Here is a 20,348-nt window from a genome sequence, read left to right on the forward strand (position 1 = left end):
TACTGACCACCCTGAGTTAATCCTACCTTTTACAAAATCAATGTACACGTAAGTTTGCTCATAAGCTGTTGAGTATGTAATAAACCACTGCCTAACTAATACCTAAGCTATGGTCCGATTTACTAAGCGAATATAACACGACAGTATAATTTTGTCCCGCGTAGGAGTTGGCATTGTATAACACAACACACTCGAGGTACGGAGTAGAGGGGAACAGAAGAGAAGTTACGCGAAGATCCACTTTCACCGGTGAACGGGATCTTCATGTGGCTTGTTTTCTATCCCCCAAGGACACTCTCTCAGCGGGGGGGAGAGGGACAAATGATTACCTTGAGACATGAAAAGGGCAGGTATTTCTTATTGATGTCTGTTTGCCTCTTGGCTCTAACCTTAGAGCCTCATTTTTTAGGTGGCCGCTGGTTCGCTTATATTTTCTGTATCCTCAGTGGCCTTGTTTTTCCTCGTCTCATCCGCGAGATGAAATATGACAAGTCAGCAGACAACTACGCTAGTAAGTCTAAAGTACGCCAGCTACCAGGTTCTAGACTAGCACAATGTTGGCGTCGGTTTCACAATACTGTATCTCCGACACCCCTGCATGCTTAACATGCCGTATTGTTATTCATGCCAAACACACAAACATACATGACCGCGCGCCCTTCACTATTGTCCATTCCTTGGCTTATGAGAAAGGATGTTAGTCTATGCAACTTAACATAATAGGAAAAAGAGGGTGGAAGTGGAAACTTACAGGTTTCACTAATAGCTACACACCCTATTGTTGGTAGGTAATAGGATAAAGAGGCTTTTACACATACACAGTACCTAAGTAACTTGACCGACTTACTAGCCCTTTGTACTGATGTCACAATTCTTCCAAGTTCAACTGCAAGATTGTGGCTCTCGAGTAATAGATTGTATTGCAATAAATATATCTCCCTCCAATGGTGATTTATTTTGAGAACACACGTTGTGTATCTGATATGATCTGCATACTTTGACGGGTGAACAAGTAAGAAAAAAGACAAAATCCATCACAGGAATCGGATACCTATCCATTTCCTTTTTTTCTCTTTTCTCATTGCTCTTCTCTCTTTCCAGCCCTCTCCCGTATTTATCAGGATCGTCACCTTGGCATTGCAACTCTTTGCTTTTGTCTTGGATAACCAACAAGCCCATACCCTAGCTTATTTCCGATACTATCATTGGATGAGAACAATCCGGCTGCCAATTCGCAAGTACTCCGTACTTCATACACAGTATCAACTCTCAATCGACGGAAATTGACGCCATCACACAGGAAGCCGCAATTTTTCTTCTCCGCTCTTCGATGTCTTTCAATCTTGGGAGGTTTTCTTCTTCTACGAGCCTAGCAATGAAAAAGAACGTTACCCTCAGCACAAGTCTTTGACTCATTGCAGCCGGCAAAACCCATGAGAATCACCCTGCCTGCCTATCTCCCAATTTGCAAAGCCGACGAGTTTATCTTACCAATTCCAAACCCCTAAAGAACAATGGGTGACATTCTCCAGCCTTTTGAGAAGGCCATACGACTTGAACGATATCATCAGCGCCGTGGAAAACATGTCGAACGTGTGTCCCCAAAGGATTCCTTCGAAGCAAAATTCACGGCTGCAGAAACACGGGTTCGCGAGGCCTACCAGGCCTGCTATAGAGCAGGGTCAGTCGTAATGGGCAGTGGTGGCGAGATTCCCACCAACACCTATCTCGACGATCTTGAAGATGCCGTGGAAAAAAGGAAAGAACTTAAAAGTACAAGGGTGAAAGTAGTACAGGAAGAGTCCGAGTATCAACAGCGGCTCGAACAAGAGCAGGCGGATGGGTTGCTTGAGCATCTCGCCATACTCGGTCCTTTGGTATGCAAAAGGGTGATCACCAAATGGTTTGCCACTCAACAGCCGCCGCCTGCTCTTGCGGAAGACCAAGTTGGGAACGAAGGCCAACCTACTTACATGGGCTTGGAGTTTACTCTTGTTACAGCCGACGCTCCGCAGCCGCCCGCCGCATCCCTTCCAATCATGAACAACATTCCTGCTACCGATCAAGGACACCTCCCGGATATGTCTACGAACGACCCGCAACGGCCGACCGAGATTAAAACAATGGTACATGAGGAAGTGCAAGAAACTCGTCCCAATCCTGGGTCATCCAGGATCACGAGGATGGCCCATGGCGGTATTCAGTAGTCCTTGACAAAGACATCTATCGAGTTCGACCAGGTGTACCAAGGCGGCAACGCTTCTCGCCAATATGTCATAGGTGAATACGACAAAAGCTGGTATATCCTCGAGTGTAAAAGGCACAAAAAACAATTCCGAACTGCCAATCCTATTCAAGGTGCCTGGAAGCATCTTAGAAGTCGGAAGCACTACTCAGACTCGCATGGGGTAACATACCACATGGCAGTCGTTGAGTTGGGTACGAAAGTGTTGAATTGCGACAACGACAAGGCCAAGTTGAACAACAAGAGAGCTATCATTCACAAGTCAAGAAAAACAAATAATCCCCAAAACATGGATGGTACACTTTCCGCTCGAGCTAGTCAGTCATCGACGACTATGAACACGCATCGGAGCCATGTTTCAGACATTTGGCCTGGACTTGGTGATGTCTACAAGACTCTTTGGAGGTCGAATCGGCATCGACAGTACTACGCCGTCCTGGTCCTTCCATTAGACACGAACTTGAACTTCAGCCACTTGGTCCCGGACTGGGACACGTCTCTGAAGCATACGCAGCTGCTATCTTGTCTTCCACCATGCTACGTACAGCTAGAAAATGGACGTTTAGAGTTTACTGAGGATCATAAACGTGGTGGTTCAAAAGAATGCCAGCGGAAGTACCCCGTGGTCTTTTTCCATAAGACTAGGTTCCCACATGAGTGTAACCTTGGTTGGGTGTCTGTCTCTGATATGGAGCCTTATGATCCTTGCGATAGCAGCATCAATCACAGGCACAAGCAACAGGTCGGCGCGTTCAAATCGAATTATGGCAATGCTGAAAACGCAAGAATCGAAGAAGCGAGTAAGTTTCATTTCATCCACTTGGAGTCGCAAGTCGCTAATTAAGTTTAATGTAGACGGTGACGACGTCGTTGAACGCACTGCTGGTACCTCCTACGATCGCCCTCCGACCCTACATCAGTCTTCTCTAGAGGCAGAACAGTCCGATTATAGCCGGGATAGTAGCGCACTGCTCTATGATGGTGACATCGAGTTCGAAAGAAATCTCACCGAAAGAACTCGCGAGAACTCCTCTCGAGTGAAAGAGGAGGTACTTCAGCCTGGCCCCATGGATACGTCTGGCGTTCCGATCCGTGACGAGGAAGTTGGAGCTACAGAACAGCCCGCCATACCGAACCAAGAGGAACAGGACAGCCAAGCTAGTGATCTTGGGCATGTTCAGGAGGAGAGTGACCATCACATGGGCGTTAAATCCCACCCTGACACTGTGAACAATGACACCATGACCACTCCGGAGGGGCAACTAACCCAGGAGGAGTACCACGCTATCTTAAATGGCATGTCTCCCCGATCCAGCACTACACCTTTTTGCAATCCCATGCGGTCACAGGCCGAGATCGCACACATGAGTGTCGATACCCAAGCTGGGTTTAGCTCTACAGAAGTCCCAATCTCCTACCACTTTGTGTCTAACGCGGTATTAAAGCATAACGAGACCAGCATGCATGACGTTCCGCAGAGCCCAAAACGTCGCTCGACGGAGTCTACACAACCTTTGCAGGCGGATGAACAGATCTTCAATTGTAGAAGGACATGGAACACTTCAACACATGATTCAAAGCGACGGTGGCACAATGTGGACAGTGACTGAGACTCAAGGTAGGACTCATCCTATGGCCTCGCAGCTATCCTACCCACGACATAGAAAGTCGGAGCGCCAACAACCATCGCTGTTTATACCGGAAGAACGCTAATTGTATACGAAATAGAGGATGTGGGCTTGCCCTGCAACCAATTCGGTTTAAAAATTAGTTAAGCAATTCTAAAGGTTAATTAACATAAGTGTGCAAATAGAAATAAAGGAGAAAAGAAGAGACTAAGGGGGGGTAGAACAGTTACAACACAAGAATGATTAGTCTTTAAGGATAATGTATGGCTTGTATTTACCTAGGCAGTAAAATATCTCTACTACACCCAGTTTTCTTACAATAGGTACAATGAAACACTTGACGCACAATCTCGCCCCCCGTCCCCGTAATCATATTATACAGTGATGAAGATTCGTTTATAACACGGTATACACTGAATACTAGGTCTATTCACTTGGGAACACTGGATAAAGCCCCAGGGCGTTACTAGACTGGGCGCTATCGCTTAATACGTAGTTACTTCTAATTTAGTACTCAGAAGCCACATCTTTAGAAGGTTACTGGGTTATCCGTTCCGCATTCACTATAGTTGCCTTATTTTGCCCTGTCTCGCTTACAGGATAGAATGTAATAAGTCGAGAGACTACTACGCTAGTTGAATTGATGTAGGTTATAGATACAATGAATATTCTCCAGGATTGTTAAACAATCAGTTGACGCCTTTTCTAGCCTTACAACGAATAGCATATCTCCGATACCCCTGCTAAATATACGGATCCGTATCAGGTTATTTTCAATAACACTAAAAAAGCAAACATACATCAGGTAGGTAATTACTTGAATGTAAACCCTTTTCTTTTATGCACCCCCCCCCTCCCCCCCCCCCCCCCCCCCTTATCCAACACGCTGAACTACAGATATAAAATTATCACTCAACACTGTGCTATATATAAGTTTCTTTATTCATTGGAATAACGACTTAGTATCCTACTATTTGCTTTTTTTCTCCTATACAGTATGTCTAGAATCTTCTAAACCCCTGCCTACTTCCCACGGTTTCACTGGACGGAAGGGAAATCAGGCTTGGCTGACTCATAAGTGCTTCGTGCAATATGGATCGGATACTAACTCGCAATCAGCGGGAATTAGCGTCTTTACTCAACCCACAGTTACTTTGCTTTCTTCTGATTCTTTATGAGCTTTTCTATGTTGTGGGTGACCTGCTCCGCCTGCCAAGGAATTTCAACATATAAAGGACTTGTTGCCTAGCACAACTCTTCAACATGATCCATCCTCCAGGAAACCATAGTCTGGGGACGAAGTTACCTATCCCTCACGCTCCATGGCCTATTTTTTCATTTTTATTTAGGTTTAAAGCAACAAAGAACTATGGGCGACTCTTTTGGGCCTTCTCAAAAGGCCATCCAACCTCAAAAATACCCTCGACGGCAATCGCAGGTTGTCGATACCCCAACCGCCCGAGACGATATCTACAAAGCGGAACTCAAAGCCGCAAAGTCAAGGTGCAGCGAGGCTTACCAAGTGTTGTTGGCAGCTCCGGATAATGGGGATGCTGACTATTTGAACGCTTGTCAGAAGGATGTTGAACGTGCTACGGCACATTTCACACAAGTCGCACGTCGGATACACCAAGAGCGGCTAGATATACAAGAGAAGATAGAAGAGCTTGAATTAAGGGAGCGCGTTTACAAAGCTAGGCCAGGTGTTGCCAGAAGGGTATGCACCAACTATCTCGCCGATCCAGAGGCACCACCGATCCCTGTGCAAGACCAAGTTGAGGGGGAGGCCTTATCGGCCAACACCATACCAGAATCGAGATCTTCTCCCCTACCAGGCAGCCCTGGGCAGTTATCTATTGCAAAGTCCCTAGTTACGACTCCACCTCCTGCCGTTAACCAGCCAGGTCACCCCCTCGCCCTGACAAACGAACAAGAAGACGTTATTCAGCCTGCTGAGCCTTCCGCGTCTACCCCGTCCGCACATGACAACAGGCGTCCAAGATCTTCCGACACGGAACCACTCCATCCCAACAAAAGGAAGAGAAGAGTTGTGTCCGATGTATCTCTGACAGATGAGACAATTACGCTCAATGAGGTCGAAAATGGACCAAAGGACTACTATATCGTGTACCTTGATGGTATTCCGTATGTTCTTGTGTGTAAAGAACATGGAATTATATTCCGCAGGGAGGGTATTATAAAAGATAGTGATGGTGTTATAAACAGTGCCCAGAACCACCTCAGGAAACATAAGAACAAAGACCCTCATTCTAAGCTGACCTATCGCACGGTAATAGCCACGTTTAGTATACGTGTACTGGATTGCAGCCAAGATGATGCGAATAGGAACAATGACTTTGTTCTGGCGAAACAGAACGCTGGCAATGGGCAGTCCACTCGATATAGGCAATCCGCTCGAAATAAGCGACCCACTCGAAAGAGTGCAAGTCTGGCTGCAATCGCGGACGACAACACCGACACTGCGCCGAATACCGGTCGGGCCCGCCCTGCAACCATCGACACCGAGCCTCAGCCGGGCGAAGTATGGGAAACAACCTACGACGACGGCAAAAACAACGCTGTGTTGATCCTTCCTTGGAAATGCTCTAACCGGCACGGGATCCCAGACTGGGTCAAAGCAGTCGAAGATACGGATCTGATAAATACATACCCCTCATGTTACAGATATGCTCCCAACAGCAAGACTTGGGAGTGGGCAATAGGGTACAGACTCTGCACTACCAAGGGTTCAAGCCGAAAATATCCTGTCATTTATTTCGACGATGAATACACCAAGAACCACAACATAGGGTGGGAGCCTCTCTCTGTTCTCAAGCCCTATAACCCTCGCAACAGTGTCGTCCCGTACAAAACTCTGGCTGATGAGTACTTGCGCGAACGTGGTGGTCCTCGCCGACGCAACGCTCAGCCCACAGAAGGTCCAGTTAGCAGTAAGTTCTGAACTGTCAAGCTTGATGTAAGTTAGAGCACTGACCGTGCTCGCTATAGATGGCGTCAATATTACCGGCGATACTTCCGCAAACGAAGGCTTTGAGGTCTCCTATAACCGCACATCGGGTACAGATTATGCTTCTCCTGAAGAGAGACAATCCAGCATAACCGCCGGAAAGCAAGCAATTCGGTGTCCGGTCACCGTCGCGCCTCGTGTTCCGTTTCCTGACCATGATGGTCTACCCGGATATGAAGAACCTTGCCGTTCTAGTGACGAAAGGCCAGCTTTCAACTGCCATGGCGACTATATGGGGGTTGACTCTCTGGCCATCAATGGCAGTGCCGACATCTCTGGTAGCACTGACTCCTGCATGCTATTTGTGAGTAGCACCTTTCAACTGAGTACCAATCTTGACGGTTACTCGTATCGAGGGGTTGAGGATTTATCCGTGAGTGATGGTGCTCAAGCTGGACCTAGCTCTAGAAGTGCTGTGGTCAAGAGTGAGAAGCGGTTTAAGGCTATAGTGCAAGCAAGGGATGCAACAGCGGTGGCCTATGACAACATATTGGCCGGTCTCCCCTCTACATCTACATCCGCTCCAAGACAGCCAGTCTCACCCGACAATGCAAGTCGACCACGACTGTTCAACAGGTCTGAATCAAGACCCTCCTAACGCTTGCCGGGATGTTATTGCGGATAGCGCATCTGCCAATCCCCATGAGCAGACCTCCCAGTACAGAATTGCGCAATCAACAGGTCTTGTCGATAAGAGTCGATTCAGCCTGTACTCTCAATTGAACAACCTTCGACGAATGAGGGGCTAGTTCAGGACACTGTGCAGGGTGACGGTCGGACATTGTGGACGTTGGTCTGGACTTCAAAGATTGTTGCTAGTATAAGGTGGTCACAACTGCTGAAGGCGGTTGATGTAATTGAAGATATAAAAGAAGGGGGGAAATGGGAAAGAAAAACAAGGAAGGGAAGGATACAACACCGGAATGATGGCTCTTTGGGTGAAGGGGGGTATTTATATACACATCTATTATTTATTTCCTATCAATTCTATATTTAACGCTTATCGCACCCTTCTCCCCATGGATACTAGCCTTCTCCATTCGACCCGCCCCGGATATCGACCTCCTGGCAATTTGCTGTTATGCCTAGACCCATCAACTTGGGGACCGCCGTCATCTGATGATACCCACGCTGGGTAAGATGATAGTAATGCTGTTAGTTCTGGTGGTTGACGGATCAGATAGTTCGCAATGTTAGATGCTCGGCCCGAGATCTCGAATGGCATGTATTACCTTCTCTCGTGTACAGTAGCCCGCAATTGCTTCACATATCTCCGAATAGAGGCGAGGAGAACTTCGCAGGTCCTGTGCGATAGAACAATTGATACAGATTAATGTCGCAACATGCTTGGTAAAACGCAGATTCCATGGATCTTTACTCGACAATAACTTCTATCGCATGTTGTTCTGTCGGCCCGATTTGGACATGATCTGTACTAAGTAAGGTAAGCGCTTTCTCATTCTGATCATCTCCATCTTCCGTTCAACCTTGAACCTTGTCGAACTTACCTGATCCACACTCCCTAAGCTGATTAGATACATCTTGTCATAACCTCGACTGATTGGGTACCAGCGAATTTAAGTTGGACAAGACAACCATGGGTAGCGGTACACTAACCGGTTCTCCATATGATATTCTAAATATATCCAAATCTTTTTAACACTATAAACTGACATCGTCAAAAAGTGGTGATAGTTAGAAACTTCACCATATAGCAATGAACGTGGAGATGATTCCGCCAGAAAAGCCGATAAGCAAGCCAGACTCGTAGATAAGTGTCAGGCATCTGTTGCCTTAGGGCGACCCGCCTCCCACGGCTAAAAGATAATGCCTTCGAAACGAGGTAAAAGCTTGGTTACGTGTAAGGCTCGAATTTGCACGCACAAGTATGACCCTCTTAAATTTTCCTACACGCTAAATATTCCTCCAACTTAGAATCGTCACCAAGCTGAATATCCCTCTGATTCAGAATCGTCACCAAGCCGAATATTCCTCTAATTCAGAATCGTCACCAAACTGAATATTCCTCTAATTCAAATCGTCGTAAGTACTCACTATATCTTCATTCTCTACCTCTGGCCTTGCCTATGCCTTCTCTCCAGTCCTTCAAGTATATCAAGTACTAACGTTTTTTCTTAGATGTACTGGCCTTACGCTCCTCCTCCCTACTATGGCCCCCCGGCCCCCTACGTCGGTGGTGGTTACGGTGGTGGTTACGGTGGTGGTGGACGTGGTGGTGGTCGTGGTGGTCGCGGTGGTGGTCGTGGCGCCCCCGGCGCGTGTCGTGTTGTAAGTTATGAAGATACTTACATTATATACTTTGGACTCTAACTAATATTTGATAGTGTGACCGTTGGGGTCATTTTGCGCGTGACTGCCCTGAGAGGGCAATCCGCCAACTGGCGGAAGAACTTTTGGCCGCGTAAGAGATTTATTATGAGTATACCGTTTCCAGAGCTAACTTTTCATTTTATAGATATAATGCGCTGGCTGCCCGCTACGGGGAGCGTCCCATCGTTCGCCCCGAGGTGATGGGGCCTGCTCCCGAGGCCCCCCAGCCTATTCTGCAGTTAGCCCCCGCCGTCGCTGCCCCTGCCGTCCGCGCCGCTGTCCCCGCTGTCCCCGTCGCTGCCCCCGCCGTCCGCGTCGCTGCCGCTGCGACTTCTGTCCCGGGCTCTGTTTTTTCTGGGTTTGCCCAGACAGTTGCGTCGGAGCAGCCGGCGGTGCAGCCTCTCTCCTCGAGGACACCAACCCTTGCGCCATCCACGCCAAGCGTGTCACCATCCAGAGCAAGGACATCCAGCTTGCCCGCCGCCTCCGAGGCGAGCCCAACTAAGCGCTTGTGGTGGTGGTGATGGAAGGATAACGAATTTTTTGCTTTGACACGAGGGAATATCATGGTTAAGGGGATAATCAAGGCGTTTTTTCTTTTATTTTTTTTCTGTTAGTAATTGACCGTGGGTCACCAAACACCTTTGCCATTCTGTCGTGACTGGATCGTGAATGTAACAACTAAACTCTGCAGTCGTTGAGTTGGAGGCCTTATCGGCCAATACTATACCAGAATCGAGATCTTCTCCCCTACCAGGCAACCCTGGGCAGTTATCTATTGCAAAGTGTCTAGTTACGACTCCACCTGGACTTCAACGGATGCGGCCACCTTTTACTACCAACAATCTTGGAATGGTGCTTAATGTGATTGAAGAGGTAAAAAGTGGAAGAAAGGAAAAGAGTGAGCGATACAACAGAAGAATGATTGCTCTTTGGGTGAAGGGGAGGTTTATGTACGCAGCTCTTATTTATTTCCTGTTAATTCTATCTTTAACGCTAGCACCCTTCTCCTCGTCAAGTGACACGTTTATAGCTTTGGTACAACAACGCCCTTCCTCAATCTCATAATAGACTGTTGCGTATTCGAGGCGATCAAATTGCCATGCTTGTCAAATAACTTCCCCTCCGCATAAGTTCTATTCCCACCGCCCCTCGACGTCTTACGCTCTTTAAGATACCACTCATTCATCTTTATCTCGGGCACAAAAATGCGTAGCGCAAAGTCCAGCGTGGAACAGGCGGCCGTGTCGTCAAACCACATGTGGTTATGCGTAAGCGGTAAAAACGAAAGCGCGCCGTCCATCAAGAATGCTAGCACACTCATATTGTCGATGTACGTGTTGAGTGGTTCGCGAGCGCGTTGCCATTCCGCGGAGACCTTTTCGGTGATTGAGCGGTCGTCCTGTGTTGTGACGATGGTTTTGGCGACGCCTGTGAGGTTCTGGGCTGAGACACCATCTGTACAGTATCTCGTCTCAAAAAAGTCGGCGTTTGCAGCGAAGGTCTCGGCGACAGTCTTGCCTTGGTCCTCGGTGATGTTACCCTTGTCTGAAAGGTCTTTAATAAGTGTCTCCAAGTCTGGACAATCCTCCGCCCTCGGCCACTTTGAGCATGTGGCCTCGGAATACTCAAAGTCGGACGTCTCATTAACGTGGAAATCCGCCAAGACCTCCATGCAGACGCGAAACTCGCCATTAGCCTGCTGTTGCTTGACCTGTACTCTGCGCGTCGCGAACGTCCTTGTATCTCTGATGTTGGTGACGGTGCAGTACAGTTTCTTTTCTGTCGAGGCAGGACCATGGAAGTGTCCGAGAACCGAGTAGAGCGACATTGTAGGAGGTGCTGTATGACATGCAGCGTTGACAGCTACGCCCGCTGTGCAGCCTCCGTAGGCGATGGGCGCAGCGTTACCCATTCGGATGGGATTGCGTCTCGAGACATATTCATCATCGCTTATTTGGTCAACTGCGACCTGATCTGCAAGTGTTGTAGCCATTATTATTTAGAAAACGACTGTTGACTCGTCAAAGTTGTCCGTAAAGGGAGACTCTTGTCCATGTTTTTAACATCGGGCTTGAATTAAAGACCGATTAAGCTCGGTTTAGGTGGGTCTACCTCGGTTCGGTTGTTGGTAGAGTGGATCTTGAATCTCGGGGAAGACGCGACACGTACAGATTGAACAAGTCACATGCTATCTACTTTACGTGGACCTTGATATAAAAAAGAGCTACATGGATGGGAAGATGGACTATTATTGTGCTATTTACAATCTTGGGACTTTAAGCCTACCTATCCTGAAACAACACCCAGCTAAAGCATGTCAATGAGCAGCTATCTATCTAGGTATCTAGTTTAAGCGAAACGGTAAGCAAAACAAAACAAAAGAGATAACCCGTGACAGCAACACAGGAGATCGTCCAGTTGAGTCACCAACTTAATTGGTAAACGGCCTCTAATTGAGATCAAAATTATATCAAGAGATGCGCATTTAACTGATCAATTGAATGATATACTATATGTCACGCAAAGTCTAATTTAAATAGGCGAAAAAGCATATTAAAATGAAAATCTGTTCAATACAATAAAGTTTAACATTAGTAATTAAATAACCTATAAAACATTTAAATAAGGAAGTACTTGTAAATTCAGTATAACACTGAGCTAAATGCAAATCAGCGCTTCGGCTACTTCCCAGCTGCAATAGCTTCTATCAGTATAACTTCTACCCAGCAGGCACTGTAGCTTCTCCTTAGCGCAATAACTTCTGCCTAGGTAGGTACCTACCTAAGCAGTCCATACTATCTAGATAGCTTCTGCCGAGCACAGCACCATCGTCTCCTAGGTACTCAGCATAATCTTCTTCTACTTAGCACTCAAACTTTTGCTCAGCAATATGACTTATTCCCGAGTTTAATTCCCTACTCTTAAATTACCTGTTCTAAGGTTTTTTCACACCGAATTGTCACACGCCATCCCGACAGCAATCTTCTAACAGGCCCGGCTTACTGGACGCCTATAGAGGTCGTTGTAGCGCATCAGCAGTTTCTTTCTGCGCACATCGGCACGGTTATTAACATTAACGGACAACAAAAACACTGCTGCTTGCTTGCTCACCGCAACAGACATTCATGACTTTCAACTAGCCTAGCTCTTACCTGTGTATTTGTAGTACTTACATGCAAGTGTAACCCACACCGCGCCATCATGTCAGTCAAGTAACGGGGCATCGGCCAATTTAGAATACCGCCCGTCATTGTTATCGTTATCGCACATCAACAATAGAGGCGGCGTAACAACGCTCCGACAAGTCTCCGCCCGGTCCAACTCTTTCACCTTTTCCCCATTGCCCCAGCCTAGACAGGAAACGGCCACTAATCCGATCTCATACAGGGGATAGGTCACAGTGGCTGGCTGAATTAAGATCAGTGACAACTTTATCGGGATAGCAAAGGTCCAGAACATCTTGGCCTCTCCAAACACATTCACAAAAAACAAACATTTAACCTATTTCAATCAACATTGGTAAAGCTAACGGTGTCGCCGGTGGCTGAAGCAAACAACCGGTGAAGTTGCAGGTCAACGTGGCATTGCATTGGTTTATTGAGATTCGCGATGCTAGCGGATGCAGGCGAAATAAGATCAGCCAAGCCAAGTTCGAATGAATCTTACGATAAAGGGTCTTTAACCGGATTAAGTCGCATTCTCGAATCACTATTGGGCACCATCAGTTACCGACCAACGAGAGAAAAAAGAGTGCGAGAAACCGTTGCATTAAGAAGACGCTGAATCCCTGCGAGGCGATTCCCAAACGGGGGACCTCTTCGTAAGCGAAAGTGTCAGCTCGAATCTTACCCTCCAAGACACTCGCTTTTGCTTGTTCGGGCCCCCGCGGGCTCCTCCACAGTGGATGAATTATCAACTGAAATCCCATGTTGGATACCAAAAGGTTGCATTCTAACAAAGGAGAAGGGGAAAATGGTAGAAGCCATCGGATGAAATTATGACGCCGCGAATCCCCGATTGTTGTTGAGTCTCTCCGGGTTTTATCTACAATGCCCTGCCCCGGACCATGGGAAGCCACACGCCGATACCTATCTTTGTTATGAATTCTATTGACGAGATGGAATACAAGCAGACTTCAATTTAAACGTCAACATATACGATTCCAGTACGACGGTAATTGGGTTTGATTGCCCCTCCAATCTTCCCGTAACCAGTTTAGTGGACTGTCACCATCATGACAGGTACTACAGGGGCCTTGTCGCCCGAAGGTTTAGGTTCAGCCTCAACGGCCAACAGCATCAAAAACGACGTTGCAGAACCAACAAATCCCAAGCCGAACATCGATAAAGAGATCAACGATCTTGCGCGACAGCTCTCGCGAGTATCGACAACAGCAGGTGCTGAATTGAACGCTTTCTCCCCGCAAGCCGGTACAAAACTCGACCCCAACTCCACCAATTTCGATCCGCGTGCATGGGTAAAGGCATTCGTCAAACTCGTTGAATCGGAAGATGGTTCAGCACCATCGCGAAGTTTGGGTGTCGCCTTCAAGACACTCAATGTCTACGGCTGGGGCACGGGAGCCGAACATCAAAAGACCGTTGTGGATTATCCTCTGGATGCCGCGTCGTACGTGTTGGGTCTTCTTGGGCGGGGAAAGAAGAAAAAGGTCGACATCCTGCGCAACTTTGAGGGTGTTATTGAACAAGGAGAGCTTCTTCTTGTGCTTGGTCCCCCTGGATCAGGATGTTCAACACTTCTCAAGACTATCGCGGGCGAGACGGCCGGTCTCGAAGTTGGATCTGACTCTTACATGAACTTCAGAGGTAACCGGTTCATCTTTGAACCTATCACAACGTCGCTTACATAGTTAGGTATCGATGAGAACTACATGCGCTCATCTTTTAGAGGAGACGTACTATACAACGCCGAAATCGACTGTCATCTCGCCCATCTCACCGTCGGCGAGACCCTCTCATTTGCCTCCAGTGCCCATTCCCTCCGCCATGTCCCCGGAGGTGTCACCCGCTCCCAAGCAGACACAATGATGCGAGACGTTATGATGTCCATCTTTGGCATTTCACATACCGTCGACACTCCGGTCGGGGACGACTTCGTTCGGGGCGTTAGTGGCGGCGAACGCAAGCGCGTTAGCATTGCCGAGGCGGCCCTTACCGGCGCAAAGCTTCAATGCTGGGACAACACAACTAGGGGTCTTGACAGTGGAAACGCCATCAACTTTTGCCGGAACTTGCGTCTTCAGGCTGATCTTGTCGGGGTTGCGGCCGCGGTGGCCATTTACCAGGCGCCGCAGTCAGCTTACGAGGTAAGCAACGGGTCTTTAACTCAGTCTTGCTATTGTGCGACACTTGATATGCATGACGGGTGAAACTAACGCGATCTAGTTATTCGATCGTGTGACCGTCTTGTACGAGGGTCATCAAATTTTCTTTGGTCGGATTCATGAAGCCAAGGCCTACTTCGAGAGCCTAGGTTTCGAGTGTAAGTGAGAGTGCATTTGGTGCAAAGTCGGACACTGACATAATGAAGGTCCCGATCGTCAAACAGCACCCGACTTCCTCACCTCAATGACAAGCCCGCAAGAACGTCGCGTGAAACTAGGATTTGAACGCACCGCCCCTCGAACACCCGCCGAGTTTGCCGAGCGATGGCAAGCCAGCTCTCACCGCAAGCAACTCGTGCGCGAATTGGAGACCTATGAACAAACCCACCCACGTGAGGAGCGCCTTGCGGAGTACAAGGAGTCACGTCGGGCAGAACAATTTAAGAATCAGCGCAGCAAGTCTCCGTACACGATATCGTATCTCGCGCAGGTAAAGCTTACGCTCTGGCGAGGATGGCGTCGGTTGCTTGCGGACCCCGGATTTACCATCGCGTCGCTGGTCTTCAATTTAGTTATGGCGCTGGTATTGGGCAGTATGTTCTTCAATCTTCCTGATGACTCGTCAAGCTTTTACTATAGAGGTGGTTTGATCTTCTTCGCTTTGCTGTTCAATGCCTTCGCCAGTCAACTTGAGGTGAGTGACATCTACTTCACTTTCTTGTGATTGTATTAATGTAGTAGGTTCTTACTGTCTATGCCGAGCGACCTGTTGTCGAGAAGCACAACCGCTATGCATTCTACCATCAATCTGCCCAAGCAATTGCAAGCTACATCATCGACCTGCCCTACAAGACTATCAACATGATAGTCTTCAACCTGCTCATCTACTTCATGTCTAACCTTCGTCGCGATGCTGGCAGCTTCTTCTTCTTTTGCCTCACTTCCTACCTCACCACTCTCGTCATGTCATGTATTTACCGCACTCTAGCATGCGTGACCCGCACGACCCATCAAGCCATGATCCCCGTCTCAATTTTGAGTCTAGGGCTGATGATCTATACTGGCTTTACTATGCCTACGGATTACATGCTCGGGTGGTCTCGATGGATGAACTACATCAATCCGCTTGCTTATGCGTTCGAAGCCTTGATGGCAAACGAGTTTCATAACAGGCAGTATGGTTGTGCGACCATGGTTCCTCAGGGCCCCGGCTATGACAATCTTCCTGCCAATTCGACTATTTGTTCTGTTGTTGGCGCCATACCTGGATCATCCATGGTCGATGGCGATAGGTATATCAACTTGTCATACAAATACTACAACTCACACAAGTGGCGGTAAGTATTCTCTTCCTTCTACCAATCTTTTGCTAACTTTGAAAAGGAATATCGGCATTCTTCTTGGCTTTTTGGGTGCATTTTTAGTCTTTTACATCTTCGCTGCCGAACACGCAAAGCCTCCCAGAAGCAAGGGCGAGATTCTTGTTTTCCGCAAGGGTCGCATGCCTCCCAGCTTCGACAAGAAAGACAGTACCGATATTGAAGCGCAAGCTACTGACCGACCTGTTGTTGCTGAGAAAGGGACTGCCAACGCTAACAGCGGTCTCGCTGCTGGTGCATCTGTGTTTCACTGGGAAGATTTGTGCTATGATATCCAAATAAAGGGTAAAGATCGACGTCTACTCGATCATGTTGACGGTTGGGTCAAGCCTGGTCTTTCCACAGCCCTTATGGCAAGCTTCTCCTCCTATCAATCTCATCAATAGGTCCATGCTAACTGCCACAGGGTGTATCTGGTGCCGGCAAAACAACCCTCCTCGATGTCCTTGCAACACGCGTCACAGTAGGTGTTTGCAGCGGCAACACTCACATTGACGGGAAGTCCACCGACGCATCATTCCAGCACCGCGTAGGATATGTCCAACAGCAAGACCTCCATCTCAACACCATGACTGTCCGCGAAGCCCTTGCGTTTAGTGCCCTCCTACGCCAATCCGCTGAGATATCCCGACAGGACAAGCTCGATTACGTGGAGCAAGTAATTGATATGCTAGACATGCAGGAATTCTCGGATGCCGTTATTGGTGTTCCTGGCGAGGGCCTCAACGTTGAGCAGAGGAAGAGGTTGACGATTGGTGTAGAACTTGCTGCTAGGCCGCAGTTGCTTGTCTTTTTGGACGAACCTACTTCCGGTCTTGATTCACAGACTTCTTGGGCGATTTGTGACCTTATAGAAAAGCTCACGGCAAGCGGTCAGGCTGTATTGTGCACCATTCACCAGCCTTCCGCTATACTCTTCCAGCGTTTTGACCGTCTGCTCCTGCTAGCTCCTGGTGGAAAGACAGTTTACTTCGGCGGTAGGCCTTCAGTTACCGTCTACAACACCCTTTACTAATTACTTTTAGACCTCGGACATCAATCACAAACCCTACTCAACTACTTCGAACGTAACGGGGCTCCTCCATGTCCTGCAGATGCAAATCCCGCCGAGTACATGCTCAACATCATCCAGCCTTCCAACGACGAAGAAGCTGACAACATCGACTGGCATCATGTTTGGAGAGGCTCTCCAGAGTTCCAAAGTGTCAAGCAGGAGCTTCAACGGTTGAACGCTCTGCCATCTACACAGCCAACGGGTAGTAGCGCATTCGACAACGCGGATGCATCACAGCATCAGGAGTTTGTTGCTTCGTTCTGGACGCAGTTCCGCGAAGTATTGATTCGTACTTGGAAGAACTTCTGGCGGTCGCCTACGTACATCTGGTCCAAGACTGTCTTGATCATTCTATCGGTATGTCTTTCGCAATACGCAGATACTGACTTTGGCTAATGCGTGTCAGTCTCTTTACATCGGATTTACATTCGAAGCGAAGAATACGATCCAAGGGTTACAGAACCAGCTTTATGCTATTTTTATGTACATGGTTCTTTTCCAAAGTATCACCAACCAGATCATGCCCATATTTGTTCCACAGCGAGCCTTGTACGAGGTTCGCGAGAGACCATCCAAGATTTATCGCTGGAATAGTAAGTTGGATTCTCTTCACCAAGAAACCCATGCTAATCATTTAGCTTATATCCTTTCCAATATCCTCGTCGAAGCGGCATGGAACACCTTGATGGCTGTCATCATCTACTTTTGCTGGTACTATCCCGTCGGTTTCGTCCAAAACACCACTTCGGATGATCAACACATACGAGGGTTCCTCGTTTTCCTCTTCCTAATGATGTTTATGCTCTTCACGAGCACATTCTCACACTTTGGTATTGTTTGCATCGGTTCAGCTGAAGAAGCTGGTGTTCTTGCCACTTTACTTTGGATGCTTTGCATTGCCTTTTGCGGGTTAGTTCTATACTTTTTTATCATGTTACCAATTGCTAACTCTTGATAGTGTCGGCGTCATATACAACGACATCCCCACCTTTTGGACTTTTATGTATCACGTCTCGCCAGCAACATACATCGTTGGAGGCATCATGTCGGTCGCAGTCTACGGTTCAGATGTGGTATGTGCAGACAATGAGATCCTCCAGATGCAGGTCCCGAGTGGCATGAATCTCACGTGCGGCGACTTTATGGGTCCGTTTGTTGAGGCCGCGGGTGGCTATCTTGTTGACCGCTCCTCCACTGATGCTTGCCAATATTGTTCGCTTGCTTCAACGGAGGAGTTCCTGGCCAGGTTTAACATTGACTACGATGATCGGTGGTGGCACTTTGGACTACTGTGGGTGTATGTTTTGGCAAATGTCCTGGGTGCCCTTGGATTGTATTGGTTGTTCCGGGTACCAAGGGGCAGTGGTGTGAAGAGAGCTTGAACAGAGCATAATTCGGATATGATGACATAGTAATGGCGGGGTACATGTTCAACTTATTTAACGAATACCCTTACGATATAGAATCGATAAAGCCCCGACCACGACAAGAACAACGAATAATCGCATTCGCTTATTGACGTGCATCAGGGTATCAGAACAATTGACCGCTGAAAGCATAAGAGACGAAATTAGTAGGTCACTTTATGCCCCTTAGGCCATAGTTCTTAGACTACTTATTTTTATACCCTAAGACTTGGAAGGCTATTTTTTCTGCTACCCGTAGACGTGGCTGGCGCGTCTGAGTGAGACAGAGAGCTAACCTGACCAATGGATGAGGTGGAGTTAGGTGATATGGACAATAAAGTCCGTGTCAGCACGAAGGATCAAGTTCGATTAAATTGTCAGAGCGATCTAAAGAGTATATAAGCCCGTTCATGGTCAGACAGTTATTTATTTTGAACTTGTCCCTTGTCTGTTTGGCAACCTCTCCCAATTCTATTCACAAACCATATTTTCGACCCACATCAAACTCAACAATTCGAATCTGCTGAAACAGTCATTGACAGTAAGCTCTCAATTAAAGCCATCAAGATGAACGAAAACGTCCTCCATTATGGAAACCAGTTGATGGCCCTTGTCCCTGGTCTCATCGGTCTCAACCTTCTCATCCGCCCCGAAGCAACTCTGCAGCAACTGGAGTTCACCATCCCGTCGGAGCCCAAAGCGCGACAACTTACTCAAGGTCTTGCGCGTGTCTACGGTATCAGAAACGTCGTCATCGGCTCAATCGGTCTCAATTTGAGTCTCACGCGAGACCCGAAGCTGATCAACATGATTTATCTTGGTGGACTCGCAATGTGCGTGACGGATGGAATTGTTGCCAAGTCAGTAATTGGACACGGAGAATGGATGCATTGGGTATTTGCGCCGCTTTGCATTGCCGGAGCTGCTGCGAATTATTATTTGTCTTGAAATAGTTGTTGGTTGAATATTCTGTGTCGACAATAAGAGTGTTAAATATGTGGCCAATAATTAAGTGGACAGGGCGACGTGAATCCGTGTCGGTTGTTCGATGAAAATTGTTTGGATTGCTGAATGTTTATAATAAACACTGCACGTCATTACCCTTTAACCATCATAAAAACGAGACAAATGGACAACATACTATTTTGTACCAAGGGGTTTATCCTTAGAATATTGAAATGGCTCCAAATAAGTGGAAGAGATGAATAATTAACTGGGATTGAGTTTCCAATAGGGTAAGTATTCGAAGCAAGTTCGCTGTAACGAATATATACAGTAATTTGACTCGCACTTATAACTAACATATTCCCCTGTGGCTTAGTTGGCTAAAGCGTCCGACTGTTATTCATAGACAATCGGGAGATCGGAAGTTCGAGCCTTCCCGGGGGAGTTCTGGTTTTGCAAACCCTTCCAAAAGTGGTTCATCATCATTTTTTGCCATGGCTCACTCATAAACAGGACACGAATGACCTGCGACTTGTACATACATTTTTTGACATTGGAATCATTCAGATTTCAGTGCGCCAAGGGTTGTAATCGGACCATGGCGCTAATTCGCTGTTCTTAGTCTACTAACCGCTAGACATTAGCCTAACTACCGTATTAATTTGTGAAATTCGGTAGATTAGTGGGACCTAAGCTTACTCGGGTTCTAATACCTGTATATCCGGATGTATATATTAAAAACCGGGGCTTATGCATATCCAGATATATATATAATAATATAACTACCTTTAAGGTTATATATATATTCCCCTTTTAATTTAAGTATCTAGCTTTTATTAAAGCTATTTAAAGCTTTATTAATATATAGAATTATAATAAAGTTACTTAATATTATACTTTATTATCTATAGACTTATTAAAGTCTTATTACTTATTAATTTAGCTATATCCTTAGTATTATAATACTATTTATTATAATATTATT

The 20,348-nt window shown here is 47.1% G+C and overlaps 6 protein-coding genes across 6 annotated transcripts; 5 read left to right on the forward strand and 1 right to left on the reverse strand.

Annotated features, from left to right (window-relative positions):
• Positions 1 to 1,514: 1,514 nt before the first annotated feature.
• On the forward strand, positions 1,515 to 3,855 carry FSST1_008878 (uncharacterized protein; the record flags this gene model as incomplete). Its single annotated transcript, XM_083225803.1, has 3 exons — positions 1,515 to 2,126; positions 2,208 to 3,045; positions 3,101 to 3,855. 3 exons carry the CDS (start codon positions 1,515 to 1,517, stop codon positions 3,853 to 3,855), a joined length of 2,205 nt encoding a protein of 734 aa, XP_083084839.1.
• Positions 3,856 to 5,242: 1,387 nt separating this feature from the next.
• FSST1_008879 (uncharacterized protein) lies at positions 5,243 to 7,499 on the forward strand (the record flags this gene model as incomplete). The annotated part of the gene is made up of 3 exons (XM_083225804.1): positions 5,243 to 6,018; positions 6,202 to 6,824; positions 6,883 to 7,499. 3 exons carry the CDS (start codon positions 5,243 to 5,245, stop codon positions 7,497 to 7,499), a joined length of 2,016 nt encoding a protein of 671 aa, XP_083084840.1.
• A 1,541-nt stretch (positions 7,500 to 9,040) lies between these two features.
• Positions 9,041 to 9,756, forward strand: FSST1_008880 (uncharacterized protein; the record flags this gene model as incomplete). Its single annotated transcript, XM_083225805.1, has 3 exons — positions 9,041 to 9,190; positions 9,247 to 9,323; positions 9,378 to 9,756. 3 exons carry the CDS (start codon positions 9,041 to 9,043, stop codon positions 9,754 to 9,756), a joined length of 606 nt encoding a protein of 201 aa, XP_083084841.1.
• A 503-nt stretch (positions 9,757 to 10,259) lies between these two features.
• Positions 10,260 to 11,228, reverse strand: FSST1_008881 (thioesterase-like superfamily-domain-containing protein; the record flags this gene model as incomplete). Its single annotated transcript, XM_083225806.1, has 1 exon — positions 10,260 to 11,228. One exon carries the CDS (start codon positions 11,226 to 11,228, stop codon positions 10,260 to 10,262), a length of 969 nt encoding a protein of 322 aa, XP_083084842.1.
• Positions 11,229 to 13,469: 2,241 nt separating this feature from the next.
• FSST1_008882 (ABC-2 type transporter-domain-containing protein) lies at positions 13,470 to 18,394 on the forward strand (the record flags this gene model as incomplete). Its single annotated transcript, XM_083225807.1, has 11 exons — positions 13,470 to 14,061; positions 14,110 to 14,561; positions 14,641 to 14,737; positions 14,786 to 15,273; positions 15,321 to 15,916; positions 15,963 to 16,311; positions 16,365 to 16,935; positions 16,984 to 17,369; positions 17,419 to 17,605; positions 17,651 to 17,921; positions 17,971 to 18,394. The coding sequence occupies 11 exons, from the start codon at positions 13,470 to 13,472 to the stop codon at positions 18,392 to 18,394; spliced, it is 4,413 nt and encodes a 1,470-aa protein (XP_083084843.1).
• Positions 18,395 to 18,985: 591 nt separating this feature from the next.
• On the forward strand, positions 18,986 to 19,366 carry FSST1_008883 (DUF4267 domain-containing protein; the record flags this gene model as incomplete). Its single annotated transcript, XM_083225808.1, has 1 exon — positions 18,986 to 19,366. One exon carries the CDS (start codon positions 18,986 to 18,988, stop codon positions 19,364 to 19,366), a length of 381 nt encoding a protein of 126 aa, XP_083084844.1.
• Between the last annotated feature and the right edge of the window lie 982 nt (positions 19,367 to 20,348).

This window comes from Fusarium sambucinum, chromosome II, assembly GCF_050947815.1.
Source record: "Fusarium sambucinum isolate potato_lamoka chromosome II, whole genome shotgun sequence".
Lineage (NCBI taxonomy): Eukaryota > Fungi > Ascomycota > Sordariomycetes > Hypocreales > Nectriaceae > Fusarium > Fusarium sambucinum.